At 43.9% G+C, this 19,690-nt stretch overlaps 1 protein-coding gene across 1 annotated transcript in view; it reads right to left on the bottom strand.

Annotated features, from left to right (window-relative positions):
- The window catches only part of LOC118779259 (immunoglobulin superfamily member 21-like), a 180,115-nt gene extending 160,709 nt beyond the window's left edge, over positions 1 to 19,406 (bottom strand). The window contains exon 1 of the mRNA XM_036531263.1: positions 18,992 to 19,406. Coding sequence (XP_036387156.1) covers positions 18,992 to 19,049 — 58 coding nt within the window. The 5' untranslated portion in view covers positions 19,050 to 19,406. The remainder of the gene's footprint in view (positions 1 to 18,991) is intronic.
- Between the last annotated feature and the right edge of the window lie 284 nt (positions 19,407 to 19,690).

Genomic DNA, 19,690 nt, shown 5'->3' with positions numbered 1-19,690 from the left:
GAGGCAGCAGTGTTCTGGTGAATGTCAGAGGTTGTGTGGGAGTTTGTATCCATCATGCAGAACATGTCAAACAATGTGCGTATATGAAAATATTTGCACAGTTTCCCGTTCGTCTCTTGCTGTCTAAGACATTTCACCTTTTTCTCAGCAACTGTAGACTTTAGAGTTGTCTCACCAGGACAACCCCGTGGCACTTCCCCCGGGATACATCCACACTACAAATCCCACAATGCACCACAGTGAAGCACAGGCACTGCCCCGCTGATGTCATCCGAGCAACTTGCAGGTGCCTGGCCACACCCAGGCCGACCCACCCACCCCAATCTCTAGCAAAGACTACCTGCCCAATCCCTATGGGCTCCCAGTCACTGTCCACAAATGACATAGCCAGTTTTGAGCCCAGGGCTTAATATGACGCAAAGCCTTTCCAAAATTTTTGTCATTTAGCAGACACTGTTACAATTTTAACATGATATTCACTTATTTGGCTGAGATAGCTCTGGGATAAGAACCTTGCCCAAGGGTAATCCCGGCCCCAACGGGCAATCAAACCAGCAACCTTTCAGTTACAAGCCATGCTCCTTACCACTATGCTACACTGCCACCCCACACAGCAGCAAGGTCATAGGGCTTAGCCTGCTCTCAGGGTGAGGGCCTTACCAACTGAGACACTTGGAAGCCTACTAGCCTTCCATTTGAAAAATCTCACATTATGTACAGGCATGATTAAAAACACTTCATAATTTATGCATATTATGCCAATCCATTTAGATATCTGGATATCTGGATCTGAGTTCAATATTGCTTCTGGATAAGAGGCTGAATATTCTGTGATTTTGTGAACGGCAGCACACACTGTGCAGCACTTATAGCTGCTGAGTCCTGAACTGCAGGAAGAACAAAGTTCCAGACGGAAGCCCGAAACCTCGAGGGAGCTCAGCTCGGCTCTGTCATCTGAGAGATAAGACTACTGCAGTCACATCTCACACTCATCACAGGACATCCCCTTTAAGGTCCAGATCTGGGCCATGACTTCCCCTGTATCTTTCCTAGCAGGGAACAAAGGTCTTCATAATAGATATTACATAATTTAGGATTAAAGATGTAAAATATGACTAATGCTTACCATTGCATTGTAACGATCAGTCCTGTTGGATACCCAGGAAACTAAAACTAGAAATGCCAAATGATCATGATGGCCGTACTTTTTATTCAAATGGAGAGACAGAGAAATAGTTCCTATAATTTAGCCTCATAGGCAAATAGTTCCCACAGATTTAGCCTCATAGGCAAATAGTTCCCACAGATTTAGCCTCATAGGGAAAGAGTTTCCATAGATTTAGCCTGAAATCAGTGGAGTAAAAAAGGCTAGCGGGCTCGGGAGTGTCACTGTGCATTTGAGACCGAAGCCTCCATCACACCTAAGTGAAGCTGATGGCTGGCGAGAGCTGGGTCGGTGGAGTTGGTCTCTGCAGCCGCACAGTGACACTGTGTCCGCCTGCATTTCTATCAATCACGCACACAGTGAGGAACTTGCCAAAACAGGTCTGGGGGGAAGAGACAGATCTGAGGAAGGTTCACTCAGACTTCATCTGTGTCTCACAGATCAATATGAATAGTAACACACACACACACACACACACACACACACACACACACACACACACACACACAAATATGTGACATGTAAACATATACACAGACACACACTCAATGTGTACACAGAACTACGCGTGCATGTAAACACACACACACATACACATGCATGAATGCATAAGCAAATACATATTCATGGGCACTGTCAGGCAAAAGCCCACAGTCACACTCATATTGGGTCAATAACCATAACAATCTTCACCAAGCTCATTCCATCAAAGAGGTGTCACACGTAAGACAAGCGTGTGGTGTGGTTATGAATAGAACATGGCACCTTTGGTTTTCTCCAGCTGGATCCCAGGACAAATGCAAAGCCAAATAAGCACAGTGAAATTGCCATCGATCGCCGGCGTCCCACCTTGTAGTGGAATCTAAACGGATTCACGCGTACCAGAGATCCTCCGGTTTGGGGACTGTTTCCATTCGGCTGACACTTCTCACATGTGCCTTTAAAACACACAGACAAAAAATGAGTTCTCTCAGAACATAACAACCCGAGTCACCTTCTTAATTTATATGTGCATATAAATGTGGAACAAGCAGATGGAAGTGAAACAGAGAAAATTGGATTTCCTGAACTTCACCGGGGTTATTAACCCCAGGCCTTGCCGCCTCTGGAAGCTCCCGGCTAAATATGATTCCACGATAAACAAAAACCTACTCTGAGCGTCTTCAGCCACTCAAATGTCTGAGCGGATCTCCGGCTTGCATGACAACAGACAGACGAGGACCAGATGGGCGCATGTGCCACTGTGAAGAGGCAGCGTGTCTTCAGGGACCGCTCGGGATAAAGTCTGTAATGGTGCATTTTACTCAATGTTTATGCATCAGTTTAACAGCCCAGTTTTTTTTTTCTTTTACAATATGCTATTTAAACTTACAGAGCTACTAATGCTCCCATAAGTAAATTGAAAATCCACACCATGAAGAAAAAAAAATCCACAAAAACGAATGCTGCGTATCATAATCTAAGCCCTTCGCAGGCAAATACCATACGGTGTGATTCCCAACATTCAAACACATCATCAAGGTCGCTGCAACAGCTGTACAGCATTGCCAGAGATAAGCACAATATCGGCGGATTTGCGCAGGGCTGCAAAGTCTGCAGTCTCTTTGGGCGCAGCTGCAGCTGACAGTTTGAGGGGGGAAAAGCAAGAGCAGATCTGACAGTGACAGTACTGTCACCTGACATCCCATTCCATCATTAAAGAAAGTATCATCGATCTGTGACGTCATCAATGTGTGACCTCCGGGCCAGAAATACAACTCCTCCATCTCTCTGAACACAGTCAGCCATTTTCACCTCTACTGCTCCGGACATTTTTCTTCTCCCCAAAGGAACAGTTGGACTGAGGACTTTTAAACTCATGGTTCTACCATGCAAAGAGGCAGTGCCCTTCGTATTGAGTTTATGTGGGTAGGGGTGTTGCATAGTGGTAAGGAGCAGGGTTCGTAACCAAAAGGTAGCTGGTTCAGTTCCCTGCTGGGGCACTGCTGCTTGGGTAAGGTACGTAATGCAAAATTGGACTAAGGAAATATCCTGCTGTATAGATAACAGGTATAAACTGTAACGTATGTAAGTCCACAGGATTACTGTCCCTCCAGGTTCACCATAAATGCAAGCCCTTGGGTTACTGAGGAAAGCCAGTGGACGAGCCAGCGAAAGATGACCCCAGAGTTTTTACCACGGCTTCTGAACAGTCTATTCTGAAACGACGCATATATTCAGGGAAAACAATTAAGAGATGGCAGTTTTTAAGAGTGTCTCTAAGTGACTGCAGTGGCCAGCAAGCATGCCACACTCTCAGCCTGTATCAGAGCAGACGATCGGGCTTTACCACTTCAAACACTAATTTGAATATTAATACATTTTAAAAACCACACTAAATTGGGGGCAATTGGATTGGGACCCAGGATATAGTAAAAAACTGCAGAGAGGAGACAGATTTGATCATTTTATTCTCTTTTAATAGCTGTGTCATTTTCAGTCCATTTGACTCGCAGTTCATGCTGATTGGGAAGCTGAAATGACCGGGTTCAGGATGGGTGGCTTCAGCTGGGGGTGATGATGTCGCTCCTGTTGTTCTAAAAAGCATTAAGGATCCACAGGCCTCAGTGTGTCAGAAAAACTGCAACAATTCCAGGTGTAGGGACCCATGTTGCTGGAAACTCAATAGGCTATTCTGACACCAAAAGACGTCATATGTACACAGATTAACCACCTACTTAAAAGAAAACAACAACAAAAGATTCTTCTTTTTGGGTGTTCACTTTATATTCATTAAACGCTTTGTATTGTAAGCATTTATATATTGATTTATTTTGCACTAATTCTGCGACCGGGCAGAGCACAGATCATAAAATCATACAGCACCACAAAAAGCACAAGACCAAACACAGGAAACGCATGCAGCTCTTTTTAAACTGCTTTCAGGGTAATGGCACTACAGTGCTGTGATTGGTGGATGGGAGTGCTGACACGCCCCCCCCCGCACGTACCTATTCCTGTTCCCTCTGACTCCCTCCCAGCTGCTACAGACAGACGGACTCGGATCCGCTCCCAGATCGCAGCTTTTCATCTCCCCAATAAATCTGTCGCCCCCGTTAAGAGTGACAGCCCACCAACCATCTTGCGGTAAATCTGAGCCATGGCGCTTAGCTCCGCCCCCCCCGCTGCTCACGCCCACACGGACTGTGGAGGGAACATGACCCGGGGTCAGCTGCGTGGGCGGGCCCTGGCCCTCTGTGTAATGGGAGTACCGCTGGGTTTTATTACATTATCCAGGTAGCAAGAGGGGATGATAAGATGACGAACGAACCATATCATTAGTAAATAATTATAATCACATCACACACATTTTTAAGGAGATTAAAGAGCTTAATAAGGAGGTTGTTAGGGTTAAGGAGGTTAATAATGAGGTTATTAGGGGTGAGAAGGTTAATAAGGAAGACCTTATGAAGGCAGCAGCTCCTATAGGACATTTATCTCAAGATGTCATCAGTGATGGGAGGTCTGTATCCCATAGGTGGCTTTAAGTTTCACTCCTGCACCACCATAACATAGCAATGTCATCACACACGGGTGAGGACAGAAAAATGGTGAGTAGTTTCAGTCCATGTTCATGGGATAATGAGACGAATATGTAATCAACAATTGCAATGTTCAAACAGAAGTTCCCTGTGGAAAATGGTGGTAGGAAGGAATTAACAGGAGAAAGGAAATAAAACAACTATAGTGTAACGTAAGGGGTAATGGACAAACACGTTTAAATGTAATTACATTTACCAACTGACGTCCATATTAGTAACATGACCTGTACAATGGTTAAAAGGGTGTAACCTATTATTATTACAGTGCAATTACACCTGCATGAGGTTGTAATTAAAAGTGTTATTTGACAGACAATATCAATTTCTGACTAGAGTTCTGGTGAGGCACAGAATGCAGCTTTTTTTTTGGCATTGGCTGCCAAAGTGTCCTTGTTGCCAGAGCACCATGAGATTTTGTGCTAAACTGTGGTGTCTTAGATTTGGCACCATGTCCGCCCAGAAAGAGTCAGTGCAATCATGTCTCCGAGATCTGACAGCGAAGCACCCCAGGGCTGGGGACGTGCGTTCTTATAATGAACTACAATCCACACCAGCCCAAAGACCTTCACCTTGCCACTTCTTAGATCAAAGCTAAAAAATAAACCAAAGCCAAGCCAATCCACAAGCACGACCACTCATTCACAGGGCCATGCCACCGCCTATAGTAGCAAATTGCATTTCAATAGCACCTTTCTCAGAGATCAGAGTGCTCTACAGGGAGGTGAGGTGATGCACGGCCACTACTCCCAAAGTGGTGTACAGCTGCTGTATAGTCAGAGCCCCCCCATCAGATGGGCGTTGCAGAGGCGTGCATTTTGCCTGGGGCGCTGGAGGGTGACCACATGCCCAGAGTGGCAGCTCTCAGACAGGCGAGAGAGAGAAGGGGGACACAGCACCCAGCAACCGAGGGCACCCATAAAATGCCATCACCCCATTGGTTAACCCAACTCCATTCTCCACCTTTCAGTGTCCTTAGAGACTCTTGAGTCGACCAGTAAGTGGTCACAGGAGACCACAGGGGCGGCAGCCTTGAGTAGGGTACTTAACCTGAACTGCGTCAGTAGAACATCCTGTTGGCTATGTGCATTATGTGTAAAATGTTAGTTGTGTAAGTCGCCCTGGAATTTGAGTGCCTGCAAATCAAATAAATAATGCAGTGTCATCTTCCCGCAAACGAGTGGGAACATCACTGAAGATCCAAATGTATGCAGTGTTTTTCCCCCTTTCTTATGAAAGCCTGGACATGTTCTCTGTGTAGAGTGTACTATTATCCACAAGCGTCTTCAGCTATAACTGGGACAAAAAGAACATGGTCCAGTTCAAAGGGAATTCCACAGACATGTATCCATATTCACACAAACCCTCTCTCTCACACACACAGACACACACACAAATATAGAAACACTCTCTCTCACACACACACACACACACACACACACACACACAGTTACAAACGTACGATCCTCCCACACATTTCAACGTCTGCCAATGAAACAATTAATTTTAAAGCAAAATAAAATCCACCCTTTCTAACTGAGTGACAGATTAATTAAATGCTTTGTACAGTACATGACAAGCCTTCGTCTCAAAATCGTGGTGAACAAACACTTCAAATGAACTGTCGCACATTTAATTTTTCATCCGGTATTAAACGCATCCTGTGCTGACACGCTTCAGTATAATGAACTGTATTTTAATTACCGAAGACCCTCCCCATTCTCGCTGCAATTCGTGCATTTGGCAGCGTTCTCTACCCCTGGCCCATCTCCGCGGAAACGCCGCGTTTTGACAGTCGGGAACATGTTGCTCCAGCACAGCAGGTCATTAAATTTTAAAAGTTACCGGCCAGCAAAGGCCCGGCACTCGCCTGACTGTGTGCACGAACGGCCGTCAGAGAGAGCTGGTGCTGCCATCATGGCGTTTTCACCAAAAGCTGGGAAGCCTTACACGCTTTAGTGACTGTCACTCTGACTGACTGACTTCTGTTGTAAGGCGTGGTATAATTAATATCTAATACTAATGCCGCACTGAACCTGTTATTTGTATCGATTATGTCCATTCTAATTATGCATCAGTAATAAGGTCCTGCCTAACTGTGATTGGTAAATTGATTTGCTTATTCATAAAAATGACACTAATAAAATGAAACAGCATAGCAATCTTAAGTTGGCTGCCAGGTATAAACTAGCTTGCAGGTTTTCTAGGGATGGGGTAATTATGTTATTTTGTGTTTTTAAAGTTAATATCATTTAATTAAAATGCATTTATTCTGACATTAATTTGTTCAATTGGGAGCATTCTTCCCATTTAGAAACACCATGTAGAGCCCACTACGTAGCCAAAGTAATCACAGCTAATGATATTTAATAGGAAACTATCTGCATATTAATTCTTACCCAATTTCTTTTAAATCTACATGCTTTAAACATTTCATTTGCTCATGCTAAATATTACACAGTACAACACAGGTGTTGTTTTTCATGGTTACGGATGACACACGGTAGGTTTATGACCCTCCTCCTTCACACCTGTGTTCCCTGTTTGATAACTGTATGTGGTGTGCCTGGTGTACATGGTGTACTACAGGTCACTTTCCTACCTTCTTGGGAAGTACAGTGCTGTTCATGAACAGTGCCTGTGAAAGCCTTATATGAAACATGGACAGTAATGTAATTCCACCAGGATGCAAATTAAAACCAACACATTAGAGAGCGCTGAAAGTGAACTCGGACTGTTTGTGATTTTGTTCCACCATAAAGGTGTGCAGTACGACAAGCAAATGCATTCAGGTTTACTGGGATACAGGCTGCGCAGACAGGCCACTGGACTCTGTCACTGATGCTTCTCCTTCCCCTTCCTCTGACTGCGATGTGTATCGCTCCTGATTCCTCTCGAAAAGATCACGACTCACCCAGTGCCATGTGCAGAGCATCACACCTGACCTCTGGGATCACACCTGACCAACGACCACAGACAGAGAAAGGACCTGAACTCAGACCTGCCCAACTAATCTACTGCCTTCCTCAACACCATCAACACACAGCCCTGAGCCTGACCTCAGACCTACCCAACTAATCTACCGACTTCCTCAACAGCATCTACACACAGCCCTTAGGACATGAACAGTCCCTACACACTCTATAGCAGACTGTTACCGATATGTTACATTAGCATTCCCTTATTCAGTGTTTTTTCTCATGTATTTTAAGAGGTGTATCTCAATTGCCTTTTGCGAGGGGACAGGGAAAAATTTCGGGTTTTCCCACTTACTCTCACTCGTTTCCTCTCAAACAGACACAACACGTTTTTCCACTATGTTCCATTTCTACTGTAGGTACTCGGTGACGTCACTGATTAGCACACAGGAAGCTTAGCACCACAGCGATTAGGACATCCATTCTCCATCATACCTGTGGATTCTCCAGGGAGCCTCTGCTGCAGTACCAGAGCAATAAAATTCTGATCTGCGTGTAACAGCAACTAAAACAAGCAAATGAATCACTCTGAATGTGTTTGCAAATCCGTTTCTATTTTCCTGGTATGAAATTAAGTTGACCTAACATGAAAAAAAGGCTGTTTGCAAGTATACTAGTACATCACTTACAAGTAAACTTGGTGTAGGTGCTTACTGAACCCATTACACTAAATCTCAAAGGAAGAAATAGCTTTCTTTTCTTCATTCTTCCTCCACAGCTGAATAAAATGGCTTTATCTCTATCTGTGTACACGGGTTACTCAGCTTAACAGGAACAAAACCAGCTGACAGCAGAAGAGACTGGATTTAGAAATAGGAATATTAGACATAGGTTGGTGGTACACAGGATAGATAGTATGTGACATGATTATGCAAAGTTAGTGTAAAACATCACATGAAAAACAAGTTTGTTTTCCTTTACATTTCACAGTGTCTGCATGATTTGCATTGGTACTTAAGACCACCTAAGAAAAATTAATATTATAAAAAAGGATTTATAAATAAGGCTGTATGCATTCAAGCACATTCCATTTTTTGATCATAATAAAAAAAGGCACTATAAACTACAGAGTCAGAGTAATTTAAAGTAAAGTGGGTTTTATGGCACGTTATAGATTTATATAACCACAGTTTGTGCCATGACTGAAAACCTGACTTTTCAAAAGGTGACAATTCCCTTAAAATACAAGTAATAACATTAATGCATGTATATTATCTAACACTAATCTCTTCATTTTACACAATGTATGAATAATCACTGATTAATCCTCCAAACATTGCTGTAAAATATGATCATCTCTGGATGCTAAGAGGCAAAAATTTTTGTCAATCTTTCAAAAAAAGCACCAGGAAGTGTTATATACATACATATGGCCATCCATAACTTAACAACGAAAAGTTTGATTATCTTGAAATAAAAAAGTGAAATTTCAAGAAGGGGAAGTATGTGTCAAAATAATTAACAAGAAAAGTCTTTTTTTTCTTTTCGTTTTCCTTGTGGTTAAAAGTGTAGTTATACTGTTCCACAATATAGTTATACTGTTCTACAGCGTAGTTTTCAACCATTTCCCCATGTGGGGAATTTAATAAACTTAGATGTTAAAAATTTAGTTAGTTTGGGGGGAAAGGGAGGAAGTGTACCCAGGCAAGATCTGAGTGTAATGTTCATGCAGTTCTTTCAAAGGCTGTACGCCACTCTATCTGGTGTCAGTTTCCAGAACCAAAAACACTCACATTCATGGCGTGATTGCAGCAAGTGCATTCAGGGTTTGGGTTAAGCACTGTTTAAAAAAAACTCTGGCATGAACAGCCTTGTTTTACAAATTAATTGTTCTTTGCAGCAATAAAAAATACAATAATACAACTGGACTGCATCCCATTTTTTCAACTCTGTTGATTTGTATGAGCTATGAAAAATGTATCCTCTCCATCTCTCTCTCCCTTTTCTTTCTTAATACCTTGAACATAATGAATGTGCTGTTCTCTTACACAAAATCTGCCAGCGAGCAGAGAGAAACAGCGAATCATCAGGATAAGGATTATATCTCAGGCAGCTCAGAGCAAATGCATAAAAACTCTCACCTTTAACCTCTGGGGATTGGCATGGGAAGAATTAAGAAAGATGTAAATCAATAAGTGACATCACCCGGCTTACACTTCCTTCACTGGAGAGAATAAAGTAGAAATTATTCATTCTTGTGCAAAGAAAAAAAATGAGGGCAAGTTATTTTCAGATTAATTTTTTAGGTCATACCTCATTTCCTTTAAGTCTGTATATCTGGCTGAAATTCAACGCAGGGCATTTGCCCTCAGTAACCTCTGGACAGTTCAGCACAGTCCAAGAAGCCCTCTTTCGTTCATTGCTTGGATGAGATACCATGGATTCCTAATAGCTTCCCTTTCAGCTGAATCACAGTATTGTATATGCCCCCGAAAAACAGACTTGTACAGGAAACACAAAAAAAAGTTAAACTGTCCTGCTCAGTCCTGCCAGAGTTCAGGTAAGACACGCAGGCCTCTCCAAACTTCTCAGACTGTGGACTTCCTTACCCCAACACATCTGAGACTGTAATAATAAATATCAAATCAAATTCACCTTCAAATCAAACCTTAAGGTTCATCTGGCTGTTGCTATATCCATCGTTTCATATGCTTACATTTCATTTGATATCTCTGTTAATCTTCTCCTCATTTCCATTCTCTTGGCTTCTTTCACCCTTGTTTTTACTTTGTTCTTCCTTATCTAGTCAGAGGTAATACTGGAAACCACAATGGTGACTCCCTGTCCTGCTGGTTTTACAGCCTGTGTCTGGCTCTCTCACCTCCCTGCTCACCACAGGCTCCTGCAGTGTCACCTCTGACATCACTGGGTGGATCATTTGATTTGGCAAACAGGGAGGAGGCGGGATGATCATCAGCTGCACGCCGTCCCCTGCTTAACATGTATCAAACAAACAAACAAAGCTAGGTATCTAGTTACTGTACATCTGGCTCTAATGACTTCCAAGTTAACTATGCTACACAATACATATCTATGTTTATCAAGTAAGCTTGATGGCTAGATAAGTAGCTAGCTGTAAATTATGTGAACAAGAGTTCAAATGTTTTTGTTGTTCTTTTTTTCCCAAATTTTTAACCCCCTTATCTCTGATCAGTGGTTTGAGCTGTCTCTGCACACAGGCAGACTTGCTGAGAAGGATCACCTGAGGGCCATAGTCAGCCCTCTCTGCTAACTCAGAACCACCTCCCGTGGCACTGCTAAATGGCGCAAAGTGGCAGGTACTACAGCACGCTCCCGGGAGGGCGAGTTAGCTAGCAGGGGTGTAAGGGGCAGACTGGGACACAGCCATTGTTCTCTGATAAGTATAGAGGATTTAGCCCTGCACAAGCAGTGAAACCTTAGCCTTGTATAAACACGGCAACTCTACCCCTATATAAGTATTTAGTATAAGGCTTTAGCCCGGAGTATTTGTTGAAACCTTTCCTTAAGCCACCAGAGGCTAAACCCCAGATATGAGCCACCGCAAGCAAACATGGTAAATGTTTATTCCGGAACTTGGATAATTACAGTTGTAAGCTGCTGAGTTGTGCTGACAGAGTGAGGCTACAGGAGGCCCCGCAACGATTCCCAGTGTGGGTCTCCACGTATCATCCCGGGCGGCTGCGACCACCAGCGAGCACGTCACATCCCTGATAATGATTTATAATTCTGCCAGCTTATGATTTATGGAGCCCATTTATGATTAAGGCATGATCATCTAAACTGCTGGCTTTCTAAACGTGCTCCATTAGAGGAAGAACACAGATGAGGTTGGGTCTCCTGAAAGGGCCGCAGCAGAGGGAAGGAAAGCCGTGGGCATACAGGGATCCTGCTTCACCCAGTTTTGCTCAGGTAAGCCATACCTGGGGCCTCAGCCACAGCTCCACAGGGAGCGCACCACAAAGACAGACAATCCGACAGCCTGGAGGGACAGCGTCCTGCAGGTTTTGAACCTGTGTTTCAGCTGGCAGCTAATTTTCACTTTAAAAGACGGGTGATGAGACTTCCTGTCCAAACTGTGAGGTACAGACGGAGGCTCCTGGGCCGCCGCCCACACTGTTAGGGTGAAGGGCATCGTGGAAAACCATTCACTGGGCTTTCGCGCCTAACCAATCAGCATGCTGCTCAAATAAATTCCGATCGATGAGATCTAACAAAGAAGCCAACACTGCACAAATTATCCACTTTGTAAATTAGCTGGTAATGGTCAAATCTTAATCTGTGCAGGTCGTCTTATCTCTCCCCTGAGCTCGCTGGGTGAGTTTTTCCGTCAGTGCACACTGAGCATTGATCAGGAAAGGCAAGCACGTATAAATCAGACTGTATGATCGATTAAATAATCCACACAGCCATCAGAGCGGCATTGATAAAGGATCGGGACAGTTAGCACTGCGTCCCCCAACACGGACCCGGCCTTGACTGCGATGTGACATGACTTAATTGTGCAAGGCGGCTTCACGGGGAAGACGCTGTTGCTGCAAACACGGCTCAGTTTCTCCCAGCTCTCATTAATATCCATTTCTCATAATTACAATGGTTACTCCTCAAGTGTCTGCAATCAGGTCCTCATTGAAAACAGCGCACACACACGCACGCACGCACGCATGCGCACACCCAATGGCGTCTGTTTTCAACTTTTTTCCAAATACATTTCAGCCATTTGTGGACTCCCTCTCAAAAACAATTCACTCACTTCAAAGCCCACATCAAGTCAGGACAGATAATCCTTGTTAAAAATGCAGGTAACCTAAAGACCCAATAACTTGCATTGGTACATAACTAGCATACACTAACATTCTCTAATATGGAACTGATATAATAATAAAATTTCATGATAATAAAAATGATGCAATACACATACAGATACTATAAGAAAGACGTTTCTGTTAAGTCCCTCACACCCTGAGCTCAGTAACCGTAGCTGTGGAACAGCGGGTACGGACAGACTGATGTACTCAGGACCGGAGCATTGTGCTCCACACACCTTGCGGATGCTAGCTCCCTCACGTCAGAGGGTAGGGAGCAGCTAAGGCTGCAAAACCCAGGGATTTAGAGGGCTTTAAAAACAGCGACGGGACATGACCACGGCAGGAGGACCATTTCAAACAGTTTTATGATTCTTTTAAAGCTTTCCGCCTATACAAATGCAACACACACACGCACGCACACACACACACACACACATGCATGCATGCAAACACACACACACACACACACACGTGCATGCAAACACACACACACACACACACACACACACACACACACACACACACACACACACACAAGCACACGTGCATGCAAACGCACACACACACACACACACACACGTGCATGCAAACACACACACACACACACGCATGCAAACACACACACACACACACACACACACACACACACACACACACAAAACAAATGGTAAATGAATGTATAAATCAGGACATATATCCAAGTACCTGATGTATTAACATATGTTAAAAATATAATCCTTAAATTATGGTGTTTTAATTTTAAAAATATACATTTGCACAATCAGTGGAAATGAGAACAATGGTTTTATGCATCAATGAAAGCAATGGATAAGCTCTGTGTGACACAGGTTCTCAAAAATAACACAAAAGATTACTTTACACATTTACTGTACTATATTTATAACATATGTTACACTAGACATATGTGATAAATGAATAAAGCAGTCAACCATGAAACCGGTCAATTAATCTTGAGCCTTCCTGCAACTGGCTGTCAAACGTGTGGTAGAGTACTCCAACAGACTGACTATCAGCACTTTTTTATTACAAAGTTACAAAGTTACAGTCAGATCATTTGTCTGTAGCCATCTGCAAGATTTGCTCGATTATTAAAAAAAAAATACCTAAAGCAACCTGAGAGTCCTGGGCTGTATTTCCTCCACTGCTTTGTTAGGTTGTTTCCACCCGCTTTGAAAAACATAAACATATGTGTGGCAGCAGCATGCCTCAGAGCCATACCACCTGTCATTTATTACATTACATTACATTAATGTCATTTAGCTGACACCCCTATGCAGACAGACTTACATAGGTTACAATGTTACCCATTAAAACAGCTGGATATTTACTGAGGCAATTCTGGCTTAAGTGCCTTGCCCAAGGGTACAACAGAATTCCCCACTGGGCAACATTTCGGTTATAAGCCCTGCTCCTTACCACTATGCTACACTGCAGCCCCATTTAAAAGCACGCATTATTCACGTCAGGCCCACCCCCATAACCACAGCGCAGTTCCCTTTTTCTATATAACTGCCCATGCTGGAGAATGACCTGAAGGACTGTGAATTACGGCTTTCTGCTGGAGCTCTCTCTTCTATCCTTAAGCACACTCTTCAGGCAGCGGTAGCACACACTGGCAGTGCAGAGGAAATGCAGCGTGTATCAAGACTCGGTTTGAGTGGCATGAAGGACCTCACCGAGCCCACAGCTGTAACATCACGACCCTCAGAGAACCGAGAACTCCTTTACATCAAGCCTTCCAAAGTTGTGGAAGCTGATGGCAAAATGAACCAGGAAAGAGAAAACAAAGTTGTATTTTGTTTTGTTTTTGTTTTTTTTTTTTTTTGTAGAAAATGTCAACCCCTCAGAAAGTCCCAAGCTTCCGACAGCTCTAGCTGCCCCATGTTGAATCGGGAGTCTTCGTCTGCAGGAGTATCGCCATGGTCATGTGCCGCTGAACCCAGCTCTCTGAGCTCAATCCCTGCCGTTTTTCAGGTTGTTCTGACTCGCAGGATGGTTTTGGAGAGCTCCCGGCCTGCTCTGTGTGGGTGACCGTGCAGTATCTGCTTCTGGGCATGCTCTGTCCTGCTTCTGAAAACGCTGTAAGCGTGCCTGCTGTGGGCCGACATCATCGGTGTGCCTGTTTTAATGTGCTTTAACATGCATGTTTCAGCACCTGGACGTTACCATCCACACAGTGATGAAGGGGCGTGAGCTATGCACATTGGATATTTTAAAATGTTCATCACTAGAATGCCACTGATAATACGTCAGGATAATACTGCTTTCCATGGGTGCTTTCTCAGTTATGTTTATTCATTTATTTTTGCCCATACTAGGACTAGGTGACCACCTTTATCACATCTTTGAAACAGAATGTTTGGTCAAGGTGCTCAAAAGTGACACGCTGGGGATGTAATTGGATTTGATTCATGAAGTGAAACCCAGGACATACTACATTACCAGATGCCAGAAAAAGACCCAGAATTCAATAAAGAGAAAATTATACCATTCACATGCATTATTAACTCCTACTCTTTCTTCTGATATGTTTGAGCTTCCAGAAACCAGGGGGAGCGGGGACTTGTGAGACCGAATACTAGCGTCACTAACGCCACTTCATAGCTCTGTGCTAGTACCCAGATGGAGATTCACTAAATATATTGATGCTTCATGATATCTGTATGGTAGTAAATACCTTAAATCCTTTGATGCTTGCTCATCAATCACTATGCTTACCAGGAAATGGAAAGGAGCCGACAAGAGGCAAAGCTATAAATGGTAAACATTCCTCCAGCACGAGGCATAAATTTACAACTTTAAAAAAAAAAAAAAAACAAACATTTTGCTCTCGAATCACCAAGACTAGAATGTGTAAGCCTTGCTGTGAAGGCTATTCTGTGTTTCAGTTGTTATCAAAATCATACCTGACGAAATTTTGTTCGATTAACTGTCTGTCTGAGGGACAGAGAAAGATGTGGTGCACACATGTGCAGCAGATAATCTGGATGAGCCAGCTGCAGCCGTGGTCAGGTAAAAATCAATACGGCAGAATTGATCCCTAAGCATTTCAAATCCCTCAGATACACTTTATCTGATGGCTCGTTAAGACTGACATATGTCCCCTGAATCAGAACGCTGTCACGGCTCAGCTGTGTGACTGGAAGCAAGGCGCACAGCAAACTCCCAGCTCTGAATGTCACATATATACGCAAGATCACACAAAGTTACTCACATGGAGACAGGAAATATTTTCTACAAAGAGCTCCTCACACAAATGAAACAAACAGACAACCCAACGTTTCCTAAATTCCTTTGTGTAACTTGGTCCTTTGTCTTTTCACCTTCCCATCCAAAACCATGTGCTCTTCCTCATTTCTGGTGTCAGATACCAGTAATTCACCTCTGCTAGAATGGTAAAGACAATTTTCATAACACCATCATTTCACAGAGAATGCTAGAACAAATCCTCCCAATATTATGCCCTTTCCCCATTTTGTAGCAGGTGTGTGTGTGTGTGTCTGTGCACATATGGTATTCAGAAATAAAGCGGTTTCCCTTCGTCATAGGAGACGTATGCTTTTATTCATACTTTACCTGTGGTCAGGTTGTATATAGTATGGGTACTGCTGAAATGAGTGACATTAATAAGTGTATTACACCATGAGTCACCAGTTATTTTCTGAAGACAGTCACCAGCAGACATTCAGTGCAGGAGTACCAGAGAAGAGGGATGGGAGTGTCTATGTACTGTGTGCATTTGGGAGCTTTTTGGATGGGTTGCACACGGTGTGTGCAGACTTGTTTCTGTAGGAAACATTTCATTTGACCCTCACAGAACCATCACCAGTAAGTAGGGACTTGTGCGGAAAAATCTCAGGACAAAATAAAAGTAAAGCCAAAATGATCTGTAAAGGACAACAGAAAGTCTTTGTTCGATTTCCTAACCTTAAGGTGAAACTGCTCCGGGGGGGGAGGCTGCATTGCCCTTTTCTGTCTGATCTGCTACAAACAAGTCATTTCCCTCCAAATAAAACCTTATCTCTCCATTTTGCTCAGGGCATCATCTGCATGCTGATATCCCTCAGACTCAGACTGCTTATTTGATTTTGGCAGGGCACTGTAGTTTAAATAATTCTCCATCTGTGGCCAAATTGAGCTTGAGTAGAGGAATGGCCTCTGAACTCTCCTGAGAAGGTGGATATAACCAGCCAACCGCTAATCACATTGGATTTACTCAGCAATGCATCATCAGCCGGCCTGTAAGACTCATAACAAAGGCACTGCCAGAGGCGGGCGGAGTGCGCTCCCAGCTCGGCCGTGAACGGCGGCGGAACCGCTCCCCAACCGGCGGCGACACGCTCCGCCTGTCCAAACTCCGCCACGCTGTTCGTCCCGCAACGTCACCTGCCTCACGTGCGTTCCAGTGGGGCAGCATAAGTCTTTCTTTTCAATTATGCACAGCGGGGTCAGCTGTTCCACGGAGAAGCTCGTGCCGACTGCTGAACATGATTCTGAAAGAGCGCCGTATCTGTTCGGCATAATTATGCATGTGAAGCACAAAATGCGATCGTGCAGTGACCTTTCCTCCAACACAGGCCCGCTATGAACACCTCTGCACAAATGTTAAGAGGCGTTATAAGTCATAATAACAGGCGGTAAAATTACATTTGGACCAATGATCACGGTATCTGTCCAACCGAAGCCCTGCTTGACCCGAGGCTGCCCCCAAAAATTATCCAGACACAAACGCATTATCCTCTCCAATCTGCTTAAATAATGCACAGTCGGTCCTGAAGCACAAAACGAATTCAGGCTTGAACCTCTGCTGTAATGACATTTTTTGTTCACTTTGTTAATTGAGGGAGAGGGACGCGATATGAGTTGCGCTTTCACGGACTGATGAACATCTTAAACGTCGTTATGAGATTGGCGCTGGAGGAGATGCGCGTATTCGGGGATGCAAGGAAGCCGCTGGGGCAGGCACCCCTGGATCGCGTGCTGCTGCTGTTGGTGTTGGCATCGGAGCTTTCCCGCAAAAAAAATAAAACATCTGCAAACGCTCGCCTCTCCTGTGAAAAATTCTTTTAAACTACGCACAAACACATGACTACCTATGCGGCGTGCAATGAGCAAATCGGGGTTTTTGGACTCCGACGGGAAAAAATTCGAAGCAAGCAAACTTAATTCTTGTTTTTGTGGGGGGTCAGAGAGTGAGAAGAGATAGAGATGCCAGGTGCGTGCGGGATTAGCAGAATTATGAGGGAAGCGTTTCATTGCTTTAACATCTTTTCAGTTCAATCTCGTCCCCTCTGATGCGAGTGCTTTTTGTTCTCGTTCATGTAAACTTTCCCCATACCGTACGCACCTAGTTCATTCCTTCAGTGGTTTCTTACGGGCAATGAAAGAATGACATCCAGCCGATTTGTCATGTACTAGTACATTCTGAACGCATGCGAATTTGCTTTCAAAGATGCCTTGTCACAGAAGTGATGCAATTCCCAATGTCGGTTATAGCTTTCATTTTCAGCTGGGTCAGATATATCAGATTCAATGTACACCTCAAATGTCTAAATATCACCACAGATAATTAATTAAAGCGAAGAGCATCGCGGTCGCATGAACTAACGCTGGTGCAGAAAGCACTTCAGGATGGAGTGGGTATATTCAGGAGAGCGGTGAAGAGTCCTTCCCTTTAACGGGGGGAAAGACTGCCAGCATCATTTGAACGGAAACGCAAGACGGCAATCGAGATGGTAGAGGCGCGAGCAACAGATAATTTTTTCACATTCAATACAAAGCGCTTCAGGTTCTCGATCCATAATATCCGCCCTCGACTTTAATCTAGGAAGTCAATGTAAGATCAAGGAAGACAGCGATGGATTTTACACTAAGACCGTGGCAGAGAGAAATCAAACAGCAAAAATAGCGATAAAGTCTACAATATCTGGTTCCCGGACACACGACCCGGCATAGCTAATTTTAATGCATCCATCGTGTGGATTGGTGGCTTTCACGCTCAATATTTATCATTTGCTTGAATTACCTTCACGCAGTGCCCTCTCTCGTGCCCTACCCTACAGTGCCACCTCTGAAAAATACCAATGAGCAAACCGAGACTGCTGAGGAATAACAACCCCGCGCTCTGAAGTACGCGATCATCAGCCTTAAACACCGACAGGAGAAGTTGACATTTCAAAACACAGGCAATTATCATGCAGCAGTTGCATTAAAATCCGGCCGATGGCAGAAAGTACACGACTTTGAATCTATTTTCATGCTTAGGTTGCTGCTCATGGGTTAAAATAAAGCAGAAAGGACTACGCTTTGAGAAGGCAACTGCGAAACGGTTTCCCCTTCGACAACACAGCATCCCTGTGCCAAATATTTTTTCAACGCTTTCAAATTGCACAAAACTCGTGAAAAATATCAGTCATATTGCTTTCAGCTAATACAAAACCCGTGACAAAGTGACCGACTTACCTACGGCTAAATCCAGTAGATCCGCGCACAAGAGGAAACACAACGAAAAGACGGTCATCTTTCCTGTATTTTATAATAAATCCAAAACTCCATCAGCGTTTAGTTGCTCGCCTTTCCTCGGCTGCGTAACCCCCACCATTCCAGAGGCACGAGATCGGGTGGTCCCCAGAAACTGCTCATGGTGCAGTTCACATACGGGGGGAAGTAGAAGCAGGTCGAAATAAATGATCACTTCAATACATGCAATGAATATGAACTCCCGGTGAAGGAAAATAAATCTTTTAAAGCGTACTTTAAAAATACGGTTCCTCCTCAGGATGTGCGGCTCGCAGCGCTGCAGCAGTTGAGGATTAAAAAAAAAACAGAAAGAGATTTGGATGAGAATCTATGCTCTTCACTCAATGCTCATCCTCTCTCCCTCTCCCTCTCTCTCTCTCTCCCTCTCCCTCCTCTTGCCCGCCCTCGGTTGGTCATGCAAACGCGCGCACACACATTCCCTCTTGCTCACTCGCTCTTTATTTTGCACAATTTTCCTTAATCCTACCCTGGCTCCAAACCCTTCCCCCCTAATTCTGCCCACTAAGCCGATTTACTTCTGCGGGATTTTGTTCTTCCTCAGTGAAAAGGTTTTTTAAGATCATTATAACCTTCTATACGCTGCAAAGCACTGTCCGTGCTAACCGCAGTAAACCTGGAGAG

Source organism: Megalops cyprinoides, chromosome 6, assembly GCF_013368585.1.
Source record: "Megalops cyprinoides isolate fMegCyp1 chromosome 6, fMegCyp1.pri, whole genome shotgun sequence".
NCBI classification, from domain to species: Eukaryota; Metazoa; Chordata; class Actinopteri; order Elopiformes; family Megalopidae; genus Megalops; species Megalops cyprinoides.
Note: the sequence above shows the minus strand (reverse complement) of the source record. Positions and strands in the feature narration are given on the sequence as shown.